Consider the following 20795-nt stretch of genomic DNA (forward strand, 5'->3'; position numbering starts at 1 on the left):
AGCAGTTAGCGACATTTATTATGTCATTTTTGGAGCTTGAAAAAACAAATTTGTAGCAACTTGAAGGAACAAGCACATATTTTAATCGGCTTAAAATACACATAACATTCAAACAGTCTTTGGAGAAGGCTTTTTTTAACAGATTATCGCCAGGAAGAACGACACTACCTTCTTACAAACCATGCAATTTATATAACCCGGGTAACAACATATGAAATAGATAAAAAAATTTTTTCCAACTAAGTTCACTTTACATTTGAAAATAAAAGAAAAAACATCACACTTCTCAAATAATAATAAAAAAAACTGATTGCACAAGAACTGTAGTCACATAGCAGTAGGTCTTTGCTTTAGATAAGCAGTACCATTTAGCCGATTACTGCTTTGACATTTTGTTGGTCTGCTTATTTAGCTTTTCAAGCTTCCCCAGAGCTTCCTGTAGGTCAGTGTTCCCCTTCGTGGGATTGGGATTGGGGGCGCTGCGATGAACCTTCGCCCTCCCTGAAGGGGAACGAACCCTGCGTACGCCTATAAGCACCCCATCACAGTAAAGCGCCTTCAGCTATCTGCAGGGCCCGCGCGGGTGGCGTAGCGTCAAGTGTACCGCACGGTTTTAATAGGTGATAACAAAAGCGCGCTGCACCACCGTTCGCTGCCACCTCTTGCGGGACCGCCTTCAAGAATGGGTCGCAAGCGCCGAGAACCCTTACTGCTCGGACACTAAGTCATCAAAAGCGCGCGCGTACGGCGCTGCAAGCGTAGCACCCTTGTAAGCGTAATAGTTTCGAAACGCTCCTTGATGTTGCCACCATGTGCTATAGGACGGTCGTACGAGAGAGCCCAAATCAGCGCTACGACAAACGAACAAACAAAAAAAGGCTTTGTCATATGCACTTCAGGCACTATTTACAGCGGCACTGCATTTATTTCCTCCTTGGCGGCGGCGGCGCAAGCCAGGAGATGCAGATTGGAACTCGGTGGTTAGTGCCTACTACCGTTTAATGCCTAGTTATGCCGCATTCACGGCAGGTATGTTTTAACGAGGGTTAACGCATGCAGCCGCAAATATTCGCTCTATCCACACGAAAAATACTCACATCTGCTCATTGCGGGAGAAACACACGCAGCAGCGTCGACATCAAAACCGTAGCTAGCACAGGAACAAGCTATGCACAATAAAGAAACTGAGAGTGAACAACCCCGCTACGCGCTACATATGCCACTTGATAGTTTTCGCTACGCGGCAGTTTACAGTAGCGCCAGAACACTCAGCCTACTGAGAAGCAGCAAGCTAGTGGAGCGACAGCGCATTTTGAGGGGGAAGGGGGGGGGGTCACATATATTTACAACTGCTCAGAGGCGATTATCAAAGCACTATGGAAGCCTTCATTACAAAGGCACGTAGAAGGACACGCTTGGGCGCGTTGTGTTCTGCGAGCGTATCCCTGGCGCTGCTTCTAAAGTTACGTTTTCCCACGCTGAAACTGACGCGGGCTTGAAAATTCTTGCTTGTGAGGCCGTTTCGGCGCAGTATCGCACAATTTTTGCAATTTTTATGCTTTTGGAGCAGCTTGGCGCAGGAAAATGGAATCGTATCAAAAATGCACAATATGCGCAGCTGTCTCACCCCTGATTAGATGTTGATATTTACAGACAAGGTAGTTTACAATACACACTGCCCACCTATGTGGATTTCCAAAACAATAAGACTTTTTCACGATCTTTAGTTTTCAAAGGCTGCATCCACTGTTACACCAAAACAGCAGCACAAAGTTACTTCACCAAATTGCAAAAAAAAAAAAAAAAAAAAGTGGCTTATAATACAGAGCCAAGACTGGGAAATGAAAATAGTTTGTTACAGTGTGTGCTTTGTTAACCATCTTCGTAAGAAGCGCAAAACCACTCACACGGACAGCTAGAAAGAAAGACACTACACAAGCGCTTGTGTAGTGTCTTTCTTTCTAGCTGTCCGTGTGAGTGGTTTTGCGCTTCTTACGAAGATGGATCTATACCAACTAGCCCGTTACACTACTTTGTTAACCCTTTGAGGGTTGAATGTTTTCGCAAAATCCAGTCCAAAAATGTGTAATTTTTTTATTGCTGAAATAAATTCTTCAGACGATTCTATTAAGAAAAAAGATGTATAAAAATTCTTTTCGTGACCGTAAAGTGACAAAAAAATCATTTTTGTTGTTACATACACATGGTTCATCCGTAGTAAAATCAAGCAAAATCCTAAAAAAAAACTTAAGTTTTTTTATAAATAAAAATTCTGCATTGTATTAAACATAGCTCACAGAGATACAAAAATAAGCGCACCAAAGTACTTTTCCGGTTAAAGGGCCAGCAAACAGGCTCAGACTTTTTTTTACACCCTCCAAACAAGCTCGCCAATCCGTACAGTAGACCGCGGCGATCACATTTTCCGAACATTACAGCGCCGCGCGCCGCGCAGACCCTCCATTTCGAAAAAACAATTCCCGCGCCTCTTTCCTTCGCCTGACCAATCCCCCTCGTTTGCGCAGTGATTCAAACTTGCCCACGGGCAACTTGACATACCACTGAGCTCGTCGATTGGCCTAAACCAACAACAAACAAGTTAACGTCAGTTCCTGTTTCCACAAACTGCTACGTAACTGCGCCTCGTTTCTTGGCCCTGCGGTGATGCCGCTAACCCCACGCGGTGATGCGGTGATGCCGCTTAACCCACGGGTTGTCGCGCGTATATTCCCCGCACTGCTAGTACGCATAGCACCTGCGCACACTTGGCCTTCGACATCAGCAACACGTGGAGGGAGCGTTGTCGGCTGCAAATCTAGCGGAGAAAGAGGGAATCTCCGGGAGCACGGACGAGTGCAAGCAGGGGTCTCCGCGCTTTTCTCTGGCGCCCCTTCGTTGTCTTGGAAAGCAGGCATGCATTCCTGCTGCATTGTCAACTGTCACAAGGGTTTGAAAATACCGAAGAGCCGAAAACTGCCCGTCAAGTTACGGAGCACGTGCGACAATGTAAACAATAAACAATCAGGAGCTGCAGCAAGCGGAAGTGCATTGCGACTGATCCAGCTCGCCGGTGACGTCAATTTCTGACATCTTGTCATGTTGCCAAAGTGGGCGGAGTCACGACGACGGGCTACGTCTTCCCCTCCCTACAGAGGAGATGAATGGCGAGAACGCGTGAAAATTTGAAACCAGCTGAAATGGATGTTCTAACCCCTGTGAATTCTTTGTTATAGCACGTACTCGCAAAATTCTTGCAGCAGCATGTTCACATAGCAAAAGTGTGCATATTTCTCTTCATTACAATTTTTGGACCTCGGGGTTGTTTACTGGCCCTTTAAAAGTGTTCGTGCTCTAACACTAAAAACTTTTCAGCGTGTGATGAGTCTTTGAAGCATGGCTCGCCGTGCATGCTTTTCAGATGTTGCTCCTTGATCATCATTGGAGTCTGAACTCATCAAAAAATCCTCGTCTGACAAACTGAAATCCAGTGAATCGCGTTTTAAAAATAACGCTATGCCGTACATGTACGACGAAAACCCTTTGGTACCAGGAAGCTTCTGCCGTACATGTAACAGCGAAAACCCTCAAGGGGTTAATTCAAGGTTTGACAGTATATCGAAAATGTAGTAAACATTTTTGATATGTGTGTAGCATAGCACCCTACTTTTACATGGAAGAGGATGTTACAAATGTCCAACGCAGACAACTTTACAAGGGAGAGTTTAATAAATCAAGGGGCTCAACTGCATAAAGAAGCATGTTTAGCCATGATTTTAATATAATACGTTCCGGCAGTGGCTGGGATAAAACTGTCACCTTGAGCTTAGCAGCACAGCCCACAGCCAATCGCGTTGTGCCACCAGACTGTTGTCTGTAATCTTATGAAGTCTGACTAAATAGGTTTCAGTTATTGCTTGTTCAGCCTCCTTTTCCAATTATCTATTCAATCTGCACTGTCCATCACGCAAACCTAGCCAAATGTAAGCCATCCCGTGGCAGTACCTGACGGTGGGCACGAGGCTGTCGAGGAAGGTAAGCACCATGTCACGCGATGTCGAGGCCAGGATTTCGCTCAGTCCCACGCACACACCCTGGCGCTGGTCGGGCAGGTCTGAGTCCAGGCCTTGCTCCAGGATGGGCACAATTTCAGGCAGCACCCGCTCACCCAGCTTGCGCACCAGGTCGCCCAAGGTGCGCGCTGCCACCTGCACACCCAAGTTTCACTACTGCAGTGCGTGTTTGTTACATTATGAGGTTGCAAGAAGAGAAAGTCAGAAGCTTGAAACATTAATCCCATCCAGCAGTTAGCACCACATGAAACAAGCCAATAACTTTCCAGGATGCCTGGCTGCTTCCACCACAACATACACAGCGATAAAACTGAACATTGATGCAGTGAACTTGGCTATAGTAAAGTCGAACCGCTACATAATGAATACTTCAGGACCTCATTGATACATGCGCAGATGGCCGGGAATAAGACATAGCGCTACGAGAGCCCAAAACAAACTGCCTCTTTATTTTTCCCGCGTCCCCATCTTTCACCCTCAGGCGTGACGCCGCAACACACAAAGCAACAGAGCCGCGCGAGGGCACTGCATGTTAGCCATTACATTGTGACACTCCTCCCCTCTTAAGAAGAACAACTACGGGGAGTACCTAAGCACTGGTTTCCTCGACCTGTTGCTGCGTCGCAACACTGGTGTGCAAGGCGCAGCCACGGAAGAGTCACTCCCCACATGAATACCACTGTTGCTTGCAGTAATGTCAGTGTTTATGGCACAGCCCCTCTCAGGCGAACTTGTAGACGGCTCGACAGCCTCTTGCTCCGGCATGTCCGGAACAGCTGATTCACGGAGAGGAGGCTGTTCCCATTGTGGTATGGCCGCAGCACTAGCATGGTGAAGTGCATCCGTTTCAGATGTACCCGGTGGCCCTGTCTGGGCAAGACGCAAGTGGTCACCGTGTCGGTGCCATATAGACCTATCGTCAAGAATGACGCGGGCCGACGGCGGGGTGATGTCGACAACACTGGCCCGCACCCATGGTGCTCCCTGTCGAAAGTTTCGCGCATACACGCTGTCTCCTGGTTGCAATGACGGAGCTGGCCGGGATCCTCTGTCGGCATACAACTTCTGCTTAAGTTGCCTTACAAGTACCGACGTCTGCAGGCTTGGCCGCAAGACATCCAACGGTGTCTTGAAGGCTCTCCCTGTGAGGAGTTCGCACGGTGGCCGACCGTTACTTCGTGAGGTGTAGTCCTGTAGTGAATAAGAACCGGGACAGTTGTGTTTGGAAGTTGCCGACCCAGATTTCTTGAGTTTGTTTTTGACAGTCTGTACTGCTCGCTCTGCGGCACCGTTGGACGCAGGGTGATACGGCGGTACCAGCATGCGACGTATTCCATTTCGAGTCAAGAAGTCCAGGTACTGTGCACTGGTAAAGCAGGACCATTGTCCGAAACTATGATGTCAGGGAGGCCGTGCTGGGCGAATGCCATTCTCAAGGCAGAAATGGTAGCGTCTGCTGATGTGGAAGACACAGGGAAGACTTCTATCCATTTCGAGAAGGCGTCCACTATAACCAAGAAGGTATGCCCTAGAAATGGTCCCCCGAAATCAATGTGAAGCCTAGACCAGGGTCGCTGTGGAAAAAGGCCAGGGTGTCTGCTGCACTGGCTGGGCAGCTCTATGTTGAGCCTGGCACGTAGCGCAGCTCTCACACTGTTTGCGATGTCATTGTCAATGCCTGGCCACCAGACATGGCTCCTGGCGATCATCTTGCTCTTCTCAATACCCGGGTGGCTGGCATGAAGCACACCAAGAACCTGGGCCAGCAATTTTTTCGGAATCACGACTCTTGATCCCCATAGTAGACAGCCTTCATGGAGACTGAGTTCCGCACTTCTGGCACTGAAGGGTTTCCACTCTGGCCCCGCTGGGAGGCTTTCTCCTTTCAACACAGATAGGACAACATGGCTCAATACTGGATCGTCTCTTGTGGCTCGCGCTACAACAGCTGGTGAGAGGAGTTGTGGATATGCCTCCTCCAGCATGAAGATCTCAGCAGGGCGAGGAAATGCAGTGCAATCGTTGGGCAGCGGCAGTCTACTAAGCGCATCAGCATGCCCGAGCTCTTTGCCAGGTTTGTAGACAAGTTTGTAATTGTACGCGGAGAGCTTCAGGGCCCATCTGACCACTCTTGGCGAAGCCTGCACAGGAACAGGCTTGTTGGCACCCAGAAGTCCAAGAAGTGGCTTGTGGTCAGTGTGTGCTTCAAACGGTATGCCCCACAAGTACTGGTGGAACCGATCCACGCCAAACACCAAGGCCAGTGCTTCCTTGTCAAGTTGACTATAGTTTTGCTCTGCTTTTGATAAACTTCTAGAAGCAAAGCAAATTGGACGTTCTCGGCCATCAGCATCTTTGTGCGCCAAAAACTGCGCCTATACCGTAAGGTGATGCATCAACAGCTGAGACATACAGGCCTGTCTGGGCGGAAATGTACAAGAACTGGAGCTGAAGTCACCAGATGCTTGCAGGCAGTGAAAGCATCTTGCTGGTCCTTTCCCCACTGCCACTTCTTTCCATCACCAAGAAGCAAGTGCAACGGACGGAGAATTGCAGAAAGGTTGGGCAAGAAACGCCGATAGAAGTTGACGAGTCCCAAGAAGCTTTGAAGTTCCTTCACATCTTGTGGCACAGGAGCGTGCAGAATGGCAGACACCTTGTCCATGTTCGGAGAGAGGCCTTCCTTACTGATAATGTGCCCGAGATACTCAACTTGGGGTATGAAGAAGTGGCACTTCTCGAGTTTCAACTTGAGGCCAGATTCTTGAAGTTTGCCTAGTACCGCACGGAGGTTGCGACAGTGCTCGGCATCATTTGCACCAGTTATGAGAATGTCGTCAAAATAGACCACTACATGTGGCAGACCCCTGAGCAAGTTCTCCATCTCGCGTTGTAAAATAGCTGGAGCAGATGAGACCCCAAAAGGTAAGCGGGTGTATTGAAACAACCCCATGTGCGTCGAAATCGTGACGTACTCTCTAGAGGCCTCATCCAGGACGACTTGCTGGTATGCGTCACGCAAGTCCAACTTTGTAAATTTCTCACCTCCGGCCAGCACAGTCCACAAGTCCTCAATTCTTGGAATAGGGTAGCGTTCCACCGTCGCGACTGGGTTAATGGTGACACCAAAGTCCCCACAGATTCTGATGCGCCCATCCCTTTTTGTCACGGGAACAATTAGGGCAGCCCACCTAGCTGTCTTCACCGGAACAATGATGGAATCTCTTATTAATCGCTTAATTTCTTGCGTGACTCCGTCTGTCAAAGCATACGGCAGTGGGCGTGGCTTGAAGAACCGTGGTGGAGCATCTGAAGGTACATGTAGTGAAGCTGTCGCACCCTTGAACGTACCCAAACCTTCTTCAAACACTTCAGTGTAATCTTGCACTACGTGTTTTACATCAGCAAGTGCATGAATGTTCACTTCAACGTCGGAGACGCCGATGCCCAATTCTTGCATCCAGTTGCGTCCGAGCAGAGTGGGTGATTCGTTTCCGGCCAGAAAAATCGGTAGGTGAGCCTCCTTGCCATGAAACTTGACATGGACATCAGCTTTGCCTTGTACCTTCTTTAAATCCCCGGAATAGCTTCGCAGAAATACTTGAGACGGCTGCACCGGAATTGAAGGTAGAAGCTGTAGCAAACGCGACTTGGCAATGACTGAGACGCTTGCCCCCGTGTCCACTTCCATGCGTAGCGGCTTGCCGCAAACTTCAACACTGACGGTAAAAGGTGGAGGCGCCTTGGTGTAGTCAACTAACCACATGTCGAAAACTTCGGCGGGCGAAGCTGTAGCGGAGGCTTCATCCTGGACAGTATTTACGCGATGACGGTTGCTCGCCGACAGTGAACGTCGGCTCGCGAACGAACGCGGCCTGGGAGACCCGGCACTCTGTGATTGCTCGTCTTTTCGTTTCGTATTGCAAACTTTCGCCAAGTGGCCGCGTTTGTGGCAGTAACTGCAGACGGTCTTCACATGCCGGCAAGCGGACGCCAGGTGTGCATCCCCGCAGCGATAACAGGACACGCCCACCGGCGCTGCCGAGACGCGGAGGGTGGAAAAGAAGGTGCTAGCGTGAGCTTGCGCTATCTCCCCTGCATCCTTCTTTGCTGCTTCCATTGCTAGGGCGGTCTGCACTGCGTCTTCGAAAGTCAGGTCCGCTTTTTCCAGCAATCTTGTTTGGACGTCTGCGTTGGTGATGCCACACACGACGCGGTCGCGGAGCATGTTTTCAAGCTCTTTGCCGAAGTTGCAGTGCTCGGAAAGGCTCTTCAGCGCTGCAATGAAGTTGCTGACGGACTCTCCTTCAGCGCGAACTGAAACGGAACCGCTGCACAACAGCAGAAGGCTTCGGGCAGTAGTGGTTTCCTAGCACCAACAGAATCTCGTCCAACGTCTTGTCACTTGGCTGGTCAGGCTTGACCAAATTGCGAAGCAACGCATACGTTTTCTGCCCGCAGCAGCTGATGAAGACGGCTGTTCGCTTGTCTTCAGCGATGTCATTCGCCGTGAAGAATGCCTTCAGCCGGTCCACGTAGCAGGGCCAGTCATCGCCTCCTCCCTCGAAAGGCTCAAGATTGCCGAAACTTGGCATTTGGACGGATGGTGCAGCGGCAGGAACTCACGAGAACATTCTTTTTTATCTTCGTCGCCAGTTGATACATGCGCAGATGGCCGGGAGATAGCCGGAGACTAGATAGCAAAAATAAGACATAGCGCTACGAGAGCCCAAAACAAACTGCCTCTTTATTTTTACCGCGTCCCCATCTTTCACCCTCAGGCGTGACGCCACAACACACAAAGCAACAGAGCCGCGCGAGGGCACTGCATGTTAGCCATTACATTGTGACACTCATTACACTCCTTAGAAGACCACAGAGACATCTATTTTCCATCATTAAACTTGGAAGAATTAGAACAAGATGCGATTCGCACTCAAATACCAGAGTTCACTTCACACCCAAAATCTTGCTGCTTACACAGCTTTAGTTTAAATATACTGAGGCTTTGTTGTTCATGATATAAACTGACAATCCAACTTTTTTTTTTTTTCCTTCAATATCCTTAATCTCGGTGTCAACTGCACACTGCAACGACAAATAGGCTTCTTCCTTCGGCACTTCGTCGTTCATGTCCACCCACCTGCTGCTTGTCATAGCTGCTGCTGGCCAGGAATCCCAGCAGCAGGGAGAACAGGGTGGGCAGGATCTCACGCAGGGTGCGGGGCGTGTTGGTCACCACCACTTTCCACACGTGCAGGGAGGCCTGGCGCACCATCAGCGAGGTGTCCAGGCGGCCCATGTACAGGCCGGCCAGCACCCGGTTGCGACGCTCCTCGCCCAGGGCTATCATGATGGCCTGACAGGAAAGATGCCCATCAGTTTCAGACAGCGTAACATAAGATTTTTAAATATTCCACATTAGCAAATTATTTTAAAACTGAACAAGTAAAAAGTATAATAAAGTGTTCAGTCATCATAACACTGATATTGCACCGCTGACAGTACTCAAGGGATAGTATGGTTTGTGACAGAATTACACCTGATCAAGAGTCCAAAGAGACATAAATACCTGAGGGGGGGGGGCTACCATGGAACAGCAGCCTTTACAAATACCTTAAAATTTTCCACACTAGGCTCATAGAAAAAAGTCACAGTTTCGCCGCAACGGCGAAGCAATGAATGCGATAGCAACAAATTGGAATGTAACGCGAAGAACGGAAAGCAGCTCGAAACTGCCAGCGCATCGCTCGAGCCCAAAGGACGCACGAAAAGAACGCACACAGGACAAGCACGAACTATCATGCATCACAGCTCGATACTTGAAGCGCACTGCTGAAACATAAAGCAGGACGCACGAAACGAACGAACAGGTACAGTCGCGCTCAATATGACTTGCAACATGGGAGCACGTGACCTCATGAGTTCAAAGATTGCGCATGGCTTGAACTTGTTTTCATTTCAGCAACTAAATGACATTTTCTTATTTGGCATCATCCCCGAGTGCAACAGCAGCGTTTAGTTGTGGAAATAAGGGCTAACGGAAGCCATGGGCAGTCTTTGAACTCGTGAGGCCATGCGCTCCCGTGTTGCAAGTCATATTGAGCGCGAATGTACACACAGTACGAGCACGAACTAAATGTCACAGTTGTTATTATTTCTGTTTGAACAGCGCGCTCCCTTCGCAAACGCGGCTGCTGCAGCGAGCGAAGTGACCTTCGTACACTCTGTGACTTCAGCGCAGACATCACAGGGAAAGCACAAGACATACAACCCCCCCCGCTCCACCCTCCTTTTTTCCTTGAGATAAGCGCACGAAGGCGACCATGCCCTGTAGGGGCAAAGAGCATCGGCGTTCACAGGAGCGATGCGACGACCTTTAAAGCCCAGCGCCCAGCGCGCACATCGCGCCACCTCGCAGGTGAGTAAGAAAGCACGCTGAAGTAAATGGTTTATATAATGAGCAGACAGCGGAAGGGTAAGGTTCTCCCAGCACAAATATTAGAAGAAGTGAGCTAGCTGGCCGACGCCTTTTAAATGCACCCGTTGCGCTCCTCGCGCCATCTCGCTGGTAATGAAGAAACGCTTATAAGCGCCTGCCGTCTCCGAGTCCGGCCAGCGGTAAAGAGTGTATATATAATGCTCGCGGTTAGCTACCTGCAGGATCTACGTTTGGTGGCGTAGTGGTTAGCGCCATGCTCTGCGGAGCGAGAGGTCCCTGGTTCGATTCCGTGCTTCGGAAGCATTTCTCGGAATTATTTTTCTTTGGGGCTTTTATATATGTATACATACTTGTACATATATGTTGCATGACGGCGGCGGCGACGGGGACGGACAAAAAGCAGCCGAGACTGCCCATATAAATGCTATCGCAATAAAAGCTTTTGAAGAACCACGAAGTTTCAAGCTGTTATGTTTACAGGTTCTAAAGTTCTCAATATATCACAATGGTTCACAAAGGTCCCCAAGTCCCGGCCAGCTGAATTTGCAAAACTTGCTGACATAGTGATATCTCCTATGCAGTGATGGAAGCGAAATTTTCCTTTTTGGAGCACTGGAGCAGAAAAAATGCTAGTTTGGAGCAGCTATTGACCGTTTTTGGAGTAGATGGCAAAATATTCCAAACGACTCCTGGAGTTTAAAGCATTATTTAATTTAAGCATCTCATAAGTATTATTACTTATTAAAGATATCGCACATACAATTATCACTGCAAATTGCAACAAACAAATAATTAAGCAGATGGGTGGTCACTGAACACTAAGTAAGGTAAGCTATATATTTAAGGGGAGACGCGGGTCTTTTTTTTTATTTCTTTTATTAGCTGGGTGAACTGAATGAAATTTAACAAGCTTATCCAATTTTTTCTGCAGATTCCAAATCTCTAATTAGATATTTGGTAGCTGTATTAGTACAAAAGATGTGCAATCTCTAAAAGCATATTTCTTACGGGAATTTTTGGCAACTTTGCTTTGTCAAACACAGAAACAAAATATGTGGCAAGGCTGCCAGAGAGCTGGTTTAGCCGGTGATGCTAATCCGATTGTCTTCAACAAACTTTGAATGCAAAATAAATAGACGTAAATGTGAATGAAATTTTTTTTGCTGCATACTATTTCTGATAATCGAGAATTGTAATTTGATGAACAACATTATAAGAAAATAAATAGCATCACCGGCTAGACCAGCTTCCTGGCAATCTTGCCACATACTTTGTTCTTGTGTTTGACAAAGCAAAGTTGCCAAAAATCCCCGTAAGAAATATGCTTAAATATGTGTTTGAAATTGCATATATTTTGTTCTAATGCAGCTATTAAAAATCTACTTAGATATTTTGAATCTGCAGAAAAAGCTGAATAAGTGTATTAAATTTCATGCCATTCACCAAACTTTTAAAAAACCATTTTTTAAGACCCACGTCTCCCCTTAAAATATCGGCTACTTGTGACAAAAATGATATGAAACCAATGAAGCTGAGCCCCAAATTATAAAAGAAACTAGAATCACATAGAGCAGTTCATGATCAGTAACACAGCAAAGAAATCTGTTATTTTAATATTTCACCAAAATAGCCTGCATTTGAAATTTCAAAAAAAAAAGGGAAGAAAGACAAGAAACCACGTTCGGATAGGTTGAAAAAACAGCCTTGCCATTTCTTGTGGCAAAAATGAGGTCTTAAATGACAAAGTGATAAATGTGATCAGTCACACATCACAGTCCTCCCACCAGCAGTTAGTAATCAGTAAGATATCGAACTAATCTCACACACATTTTACGAAAATAGTCTGCCTGTCATGTACAGCTACATACAGCTAAATCGGAGACATATCAACAATGCCACTACTTGTGGCATTGTCAATATGCTAGTATGGAGTTGTTATAGAAACTCCATACTAGCATACTATAGTACATACCATACTCGCGGACAACTTTTCTTGGCAATGAAGAAAAGGCTACGGGGGCGGAGCTACTGCACATTACTGCTCCGCGTAGCAGTCCGGTTTGGCGTACGTTTCGCATTTAGTTTCAGTTTGTGAACCTTCCGAATCTCTTGCGACGGCTGTTGGATTATTTGAGCGGCCATGGTCGAATAATAACATTGCATACTATTTGCTTCGTCTGCTTAGACGGCCATATGTTAGTGAAATTCGTCACAAGTTTTTTCGGCGGGTCATCGGAAAAGCTGGAGGGTGACGAGCACTCACCTGAAGATGGAAGACACCATTTTGACTGTGAGGAGCACGTAAAAGTTGAGACGTTTTCACACTTGCAAAAACATGTCCCATAGACACAGAGCAATGTTGTTTTGCTTAATTCTCACGCAGAAAAGAAAGACGCAATTGTGGCCCTTTTTTCTTTAGCGGTAGCACACGCATAGTTTGGCTCTGCAGCCTTCTCTTCATTGCCAAGAAAAATGTCCGCAAAATATAGAATGATAATAGACAGCTTGTTTTTTGTTACATTTAGGCTCGCTGAATGATTCATTGTTTGGGCTCACTGGATGATTCAAAGTTCATTGTTTTCAGTTTACCAGTGCCATTTCGGAGCAGGTCCGGAGCAGTTACTAACAAAAATTACAGTTTGGAGCAGCATGGAGCAGCATTTCTCTTTTGGAGCAGTTTGGAGCAACTGGAGCAGCACTTCCATCACTGCCTATGATGATGATTACTAGATGGGTATGTCAGCGCAAGACAGCCCTTTTTGAAAATTTTATTACTGAAAAGTTTTAGCAGAGTACTAAATATTGTGTTTGTGATTAGGCTTGTATCAATCAAATTTTAATAAACTATCACAAACTACAACTCCTATTGGAAGAACAGGCTGGTCTGGACATCTGAAATCTGTTCAGGAACACAATTAAAAAAGTCTGCTGGAAATCTGATCAGTGGTTCTTGAGATGTGATCTTCCTCAGCACCACTACCAGTTTTCTTGGAATGGAAAAAATTAGGGCTATGCGAATATTCGAAATTTCGAATATTTTTCGAATAGTGTTTGCTATTTGATTCGATTCGCACTGAAATTTTACTATTCGAACTTCCCAAAAACAAATACAGTCAACGTCCGATTGACAGTGGCTCCTTCAAATTTTCAATATGCTTCACCTCGTCACACCCCGATATTGCGGCAAAGCTGCCTTTCAGGCTCCGTTACAGTCGAACTTCGCCAAGACGCGGTCAACGTCCGATTAAAAGTGGTCCCTAGATTTTCAATATGTTTCACCTTATCACACCCCGGTATTGCGGCAAAGCTGCCTTTCAAGCTCTGCTACGGTCGCAAATATACTAACTCAAGAAAACGCTCGTTCCAACATGGAGATGAAAGATGTGGCAAAGGTGGGGGCTCAATTAATGCTGTTTTGGACCTGAAGTTTGGGCAGGAAGTCTGTAAAATCGGAAGCCGAAGCTTTTTAGCATCCAAAATTTCAGATGTTCTTATATATCGACGTCTACGAGGCAGCTTTGGAACTCAGGACTTGAAGAGAGCACACCCTTGTCCGCCACATCAGTTGGGCTTCCACAGAAGTTGAAAGAGGAAGAGAGGCTGAGGAAATGGCATCTTTGCTTATCACGTGTAAAGTGTTGTCGGCAACACTTTGGTTGCACCATATCATGTACATAAATACAATTCGGCCTCTACATTGCCTCATTCTTGATAAGACAACTATGAAACACCACCCCGCCAGGGCTTCATCAACCTAGCGAAAAGAAACACTTTCATGTTGCTATCTAATAAGAATATGCTTAGAAATCCTGTCTAACATTTTTTTCTGCAATTTCGCTTTGAAGTATTCGAAAAATATTCTAGAAATATTCAAAAAATATTAGATTCGATTCGCACACGCACTTCAATATTCGAATTCGCTTCGCACCCAAAATTTTGCTATCCGCACAGCTCTAGAAAAAATGCATTCTGAGGAAACAGGCCTTAAAAGTTGCGAGCACATTTTTGGGTCTAGAATGACCCTGAAGATTTTTAAAAAATGCATCTTTATACACTTCTGTCCTTTGCCACCTCTTCAGGATTTGTTTTCTGGCTTTCTCCACGTCGGGGTTGCAATCACTGAAGTTGATTTAAGACATCAAACACTGATGCGCTGATGGCGCATGCAGATGATGCAAGCGCTGACAACGTTGATGCAGTAGTCTTGTAGCGATTGAGCAGAAGCTGCCTCGCTGTGAGAGGAGTCGTCATAATTATTCTTTCCAGCAAGCCTTGCCATGGAGACAAGGTTTATATTATGCGTCCACACAGTGAATTACGAAATGCGTGTAGCGTCTTGAGCGCGTCAAACAGCGTGCCTGACCATGCAATCATTGAGCAGGCACATGACATTCCTCAGGCAGAAGGCATGACGCGAGAACGTAAACACAGTGAAGACTTCAGGAAAGTACTGTGAGCTATAACAAAAGAGCAAAGTAAAACACACAAAGGCTGGCTGCATGGTGGCAGTAATGAAGCAAGCAGTAGCACTAGCTGCGGCACACAGACTCGAATATTTGAAATATTCGAAAATTCGCAAACACCTACTTTTAAATATAACGAACACTCGTGGTGCCGGTACAGCCGCATGCCTCAATTAAAGATAAAATGCAAATTGATCAATGCGTGAGTGCGACATAGTACGCAATAGCCGCAAGCAGGTACATCCTCGACATCTTTTGGAAACACGATCACTTATCGTGACATTTCCTGTCGTGTTGTACAGTGACTGTTACATGCACTGCACAGAGGCGAGCTTGTTAAGGGGGGAGGCTACCATCAGACACCAACATTTTTGTTTATTGAGATATCTTGATGAAATTTTCAGGATGGACTCATAGCAACAGCATTAGAAGAACTACAAAGTTTCATGAAGTTATGTTCACTGGTTCTCAAGTTACAGCAGTATGTCAGAATAGTGCACATGGTTCTTTTATCCCAGGCCTGGAGAACTTTCAAAAGGTGCTGGAACCGTGAAATTAACTATGATGATTCCCAGATTGATACTCCAGGGGGAGACAGCCCTTTTTTTTATAAATTCCTTGCTGAAAAGTTTTAGCAGACCATCGAATTCAGTGTTAGTGATTAGGATATTATCAATAAAATTTTGATTAAATATAACAAATAACAGACACAATATATTGAAAAAAAAAAAATGGGCTTGTCTCCCCCTCAGAAGTTTATTCAAGTACATGATAAAAAAAGACTTATGGAAATCCGGTGAGTAGTTCCAGAAATATGGCTGGAACAAGCAGCCTCACTAGCCAAAAAAGTCATCTTGAGAAAACTTTTGAAAGTTTTCTAAGATGATCCTACAGCGTAACTCGAGGTGTCCTTTGGCACTCTCTTTCTTTGCCGCCGCCTTTCAGTCTTCTCTAGTGATTGCTTCTTTGCCTTTTTCAAGCACAGAGAATCTTTCTCGGCTGCCCGTTATATTGTAATGTAATTAGGCCATATACTAGCTGTGATGCTTTGCCAGCTTTCTTGTATTCATGCTATCACTAACATGATTAGGTCTTCATTGTAATTGATCATTGAATAATTTTTATAGGATACTAAGAGTGGCTCTCATCAGGACAGCCCATCCCTTCCTCCTAAATAACAGGCAGTTACGGCCAAGACATTGGTGGAATAGAAATTCCTTAGCAGAGTATTCAAGACGCGAATTGGGCAGATGTAAATTCATCTCCCTGCTTCACTCAAGCTCACTTGTAAACCTCGACTGAGATGCACTTCACCATTCACCCGGTTGCGAACACTGTTATCTGCGAGGCTTTCATTTTATTGCGATAGCAATTATATGGACAGTCTCGGCTGGATTTTGCCGTCGCCGCAGTCATGCACCGTAGTCGTAGCCGCAGTCGCGTGCTGAGATAACTTTTTGTGCCATAAACTTTTACACTACACCGCTGAAATTCTCGACGCCACAATGTGCTGCCAAAGGTTTTCCGTCTTTTCTAGAAATACGGAGATCAGTCGATCACCGATTCAGACTTCCGCGCCATTGCGGCGACGCCTTTGCACGTAAGCATCAGGAAAGAACGAAGGCGAGGCGGCGGCCACGGACGAACGCGTCAGCATGACTTATCGCTGACAACCTTATCACAATAAGTATCTTCAGCTATCTGCCCGGGCACGCGTGCAGCACAGCGCTACTTTAAGCCTACTGCACGCTTTTACTTGGCGACAACCTCAACGCGCTGGGCCGCCGATTGCTGCCGCCTCGTGCGGAGCTGTGTTCAAGCGCGCACCGCTTTGTAGAAACGAAAGCAGATCACTGTTGCGGAGTTGAGCGTTGCGGGTCGCGGACGCCGCGAAACCTCGCTGCATTGACGCTATCACGCTAAACGCACGCGTACGGTACAGTAAGCGTAGTGCTGTTGTAACCATATTGCACGCTTTTATTAGGCGACCACCCAACGCGCCTCTGTCCGCTGCCAGGACCGCTACGGCGTCGCGGAGGAAGCTCGACATCGCTGCGTTAAGCGAACAAGCTACTCGCCACATCTGTGCACGGTCTGGAACGAAGTGGGCACGAAGAACACTCCCACGACTGATGCGCGTGTGCGGTACAGGATGCGGCCCGGCAGTGACGACGTACGTGTGCCGAGCAGGCGACGCGCTGCACGCAACTACCCAGAAGACGATCGGCTCCACGCGGCCGTATCGCGTGTCAGTTTTCGTTTAGTAGCAGATCGTGGTACAGGCGCATACACATATATCGCGGAATGCAGACACTGTCCGTTTTGTCGTTATGTCGGTCACTGCGTATCCCGGTCCCTTCAATAGTTTCGAAATGCTCTTTGGCGTGGCGGCCACCGCGCGCTATCGGGCAGTCGTGCGAGAGTGCTAGGATCCTTTCTCCACTTTGGCAAAAAGAAAGAAAAGGCTTTGCGATGAGTACTTTAGGCAATATTTGCTATGGCACTCTATTTCTTTGCTGGCGGCGATGGCGTACGCGAGGAGAGGCAAATTTGTACTTGGTAGTTAATGCGTACTACCGTTTAATGCGTAGTTATGCCGCGTTCCCGGCAGGTACGTATTAACGAGGTTTTGCTGTATATGTATAAGTATGTATATATATATAAAAGCCCCAAAGAAAAATAATTCAGAAAAATGGTTCCGAAGCGCGGAATCGAACCAGGGACCTCTTGCTCCGCAGCGAGTGGCGCTAAACACTACGCCACGAAACGCAGATCCTCTACGTAGCTAACGGCGAGCGTTATATGCACACTCTTTACTGCTGGACGGACTCAGAGACGGCAGGCGCGTATAAGCGTTTCTTCATTACCAGCGAGATGGCGCTAGGAGCACGACGGTCGCATATAAAAGTCATCGGCGAGCTCGCTCGCTTCTTCTTATATTTGCGCAGGGAGAACCTTGCCCTTCCGCTGTCTGCTCGCGCAGTTTTCTCGTGGTGAGGGGAAGAGGAATGTTTCAAGCTTTCACCTTGATGTCCGCGCTCATGTTACGAAGCGTATGAAAGCCACTCGAGCTCAAGAGACGCCGCTAAAAGAACAAACAGAAGATGAGCGCGAACTATCAAGTGTCACAGCTCGACACTTGAAGCACGCTAGTTTCCTTCGCTGCTTCGGCCGCCTTTGCAAAAGGAGCGCTGTTCAAACTGAGAGTATCCATTGGCGAGCCTCACTTCGTATAGCATCAGTTTCTTGCTATCGCATTCATTGCTTCGCCCTTGCGGCGAAACTGTGACTTTTTTTTTCAGATGATTCATGAGAGCTTGTGACGATATAGTATCGCACGGCTCCAAGCGCGTCTAAATTGCATCAACAGTGCTTTACTTCACCTCGAAGTGTTCAACCGCGGAGTCTGGGAAGTCGGCACACGATGTTCTGGGTGGCAGCATTCGGTGACTGTCCGTAGGTGCGGCGACGAAAAATCGGCGCGCAACGTGTTTGGTCTCGCATTTCGGGACGGCGACGCGCGGGCGCTGCGCGGTGAGCTTGGCTGTGGGGTCCGCTGCTGATGCGTAAAATGACCATCCGTGGTTCCGAGGAGCCGGCGGGCGATGCGCTTCGTTGCTTTCGAAGAAGCATCCTGCCACGGATCCGCTAACGCGTTCTTGCCCGCAAAGTTCGAGGTTCGTCTCGCACGCTGGTGCCGTGAGCTGAGTTAGGCCTAGCGATGACTCCGAGCAGTAGACACGCTGGCCGCGGTGCCTGCTGTTTGTTTCAAAGAACGTAATGCATGGTCGCGAGTATAAGGAGTCGTCCCGCGATTATCTTCGTCACGACGTCCGAAGTGTTAATAAGCAGAACTTCCAACCGCTGATCCGACGAGTCAATGCTCAAGGGTCCGACCCTTGAGCATAGACTCATCGGATCGGTCCGAGACGCACGCTTACGATGTTCGCTACGAGCGCGGTGCGTCATCGTAATCTGATCGCACTTCCGTTTGCAGCTCCAAACTAAAACCTAGTTATATTCTATGTGATCGTCGAGCCGTGAACACAGCACGAGTGCGAACGCGTCACAAAGACCGCGACTTTCGACAGCCGTGACTTCGCGACGCGCAAGCAGCAGCCGGCGATCTCCAGAAGTGAGCATCGGACCAATGGCGAGGTGCGCTGGGCCAACATGGCGGACGCGGCCAATCGGAGGCCTCGAAATAACCTTCGGACATTTGCTTTTTGTGCGCTTGTTTTCGAAGGAAGGAGCCAGCTGAGGCAAGGAATTTGAAGACGGAGAAATGCTCTTTCCAACGAGACCAAAATATCGGCGCCCAGTGGCGCCGTTGCGGAGTTATGATTTTTTGAAAATCAGTGTTTTTTTGCGATTCCCGCAATAATTTTCGGCACCTTGGCAGGCGTAACAATTTTTTTTAAAGCACTTCTACATGGTTTTCGGTGAAGATATTTTGTAATCTGATAGAAAAAGGTCTACAGAAACTGAAAATGTGATTTTCAAAAAATCGATTTTTTGCCATTTTTCGCGATAAGAAAGCCGCCTCCCCCTTAAGCCGTTAGCGGCACGGCAGCTCACCTTGCATCATTCTCGAGGCGTCGTGCGCCGGCTGCCTGTTTTACTCACGAAAGAGGCGGGCTGCACGTGATCTTGTGGACGTACGTTACTGTATCCCAAATGCGTATGCTCGAGAGCATCTCTTCAGCTCTTTGGCAAACCTAGCCACATATTTCCAAGTGGGCAATGTAGAAAAAACCGACGCTCACACACCGCAACGTTTCGTTTGCTGCCGCGGTGAAAACGTTTGTTTACGTTTACGCTGGCTGTCCCAGCATTCGATTTTGCAATTTTCGGGCATCTTCAGGTTGTCTCAGGATTCCAACACATGTGGCTAGGACGTTGTTTCCTGTCACGACCAGAACTAGCTGGCTGACCTCTGGCTAGCTCTGGCTGCCAGTGAACTGCCAGAAGCCCGAAAATCAATGATCTCCAGCAGAATTTGTGAACAAAACAAAGCCAAGATGGTGCCAACAGATTGAAGGGCACTGGAACAGTGCTCACTCAAAGTCGAGCTTGTTTCGGCACTTGTATGGCCAGTGCGGCAGCTGCCACTGCCGCTCATTATAAATTTGATTTGATGTACCTTTACGATGAATTAGGCGCTGAAAAAAAAAGAACGAAAGAGAGAATGACCTTATTTTTACGTGTGGCAGTCCCATGCCGCCAATTTCCCACAGGATGGGTGCCCTCCCAAGCAATTATGTACTTCGTTCTGCCGAGCACCAGGCCGGAAGTGTGCTTATACCTATTTTACCGGTAGGTACCAGGTGGTAGCAATTCTCTGCCTCCCACAGCAGCGGCGGATGCTCAACTATTTCACCAAGGCTGTGGTGGGTAAAGGTGCGCTAGAGGCCTCTACAGAACCTTATGGGGCCACCTATCGAGATGAGCACCCACACACAACCAAGCACCAGGTTAGTGTACTCCTCTACCCATTAGGAAAAACTGGTGGGTTTCCGATCGGCACTGGGAATCGAACCCAGTACCTACTGCATTGGAAGCAGACTCGCAACCATGTAGCCAACGCTGCAGTGTTCATTACACGTACAGCCTACATATGTGATTTTCCAAAAATTTACATGTACAGCCTACATATGTGATTTTCCAAAAAACCATTTTATCTGCCTTTACCATTGCTTCATCTAGAGCCGACCACAGCTTTATGGTAGGAGAGCCTGCATGCCATACAAACTTGTTCAGCAAGTCTCATTTCTAGGAAAAGCACCAACTGGAACGATGTTCTTGCATGGAACCTGCTGC

The 20795-nt window shown here is 47.4% G+C and overlaps 1 protein-coding gene across 1 annotated transcript in view; it reads right to left on the reverse strand.

The window, feature by feature from the left end:
• LOC119406319 (uncharacterized) overlaps window positions 1-20795 on the reverse strand; it is an 89998-nt gene that overhangs the window by 16291 nt on the left and 52912 nt on the right. The window contains exons 16-17 of the mRNA XM_049420044.1: window positions 9214-9429; window positions 4003-4205 (exon numbers count right to left, since the gene is read on the reverse strand). Of these exons, the coding sequence (XP_049276001.1) occupies window positions 4003-4205; window positions 9214-9429 (419 nt within the window). The remainder of the gene's footprint in view (window positions 1-4002; window positions 4206-9213; window positions 9430-20795) is intronic.

This window comes from Rhipicephalus sanguineus, chromosome 10 (genome assembly GCF_013339695.2).
Source record: "Rhipicephalus sanguineus isolate Rsan-2018 chromosome 10, BIME_Rsan_1.4, whole genome shotgun sequence".
Classification (NCBI taxonomy): domain Eukaryota; kingdom Metazoa; phylum Arthropoda; class Arachnida; order Ixodida; family Ixodidae; genus Rhipicephalus; species Rhipicephalus sanguineus.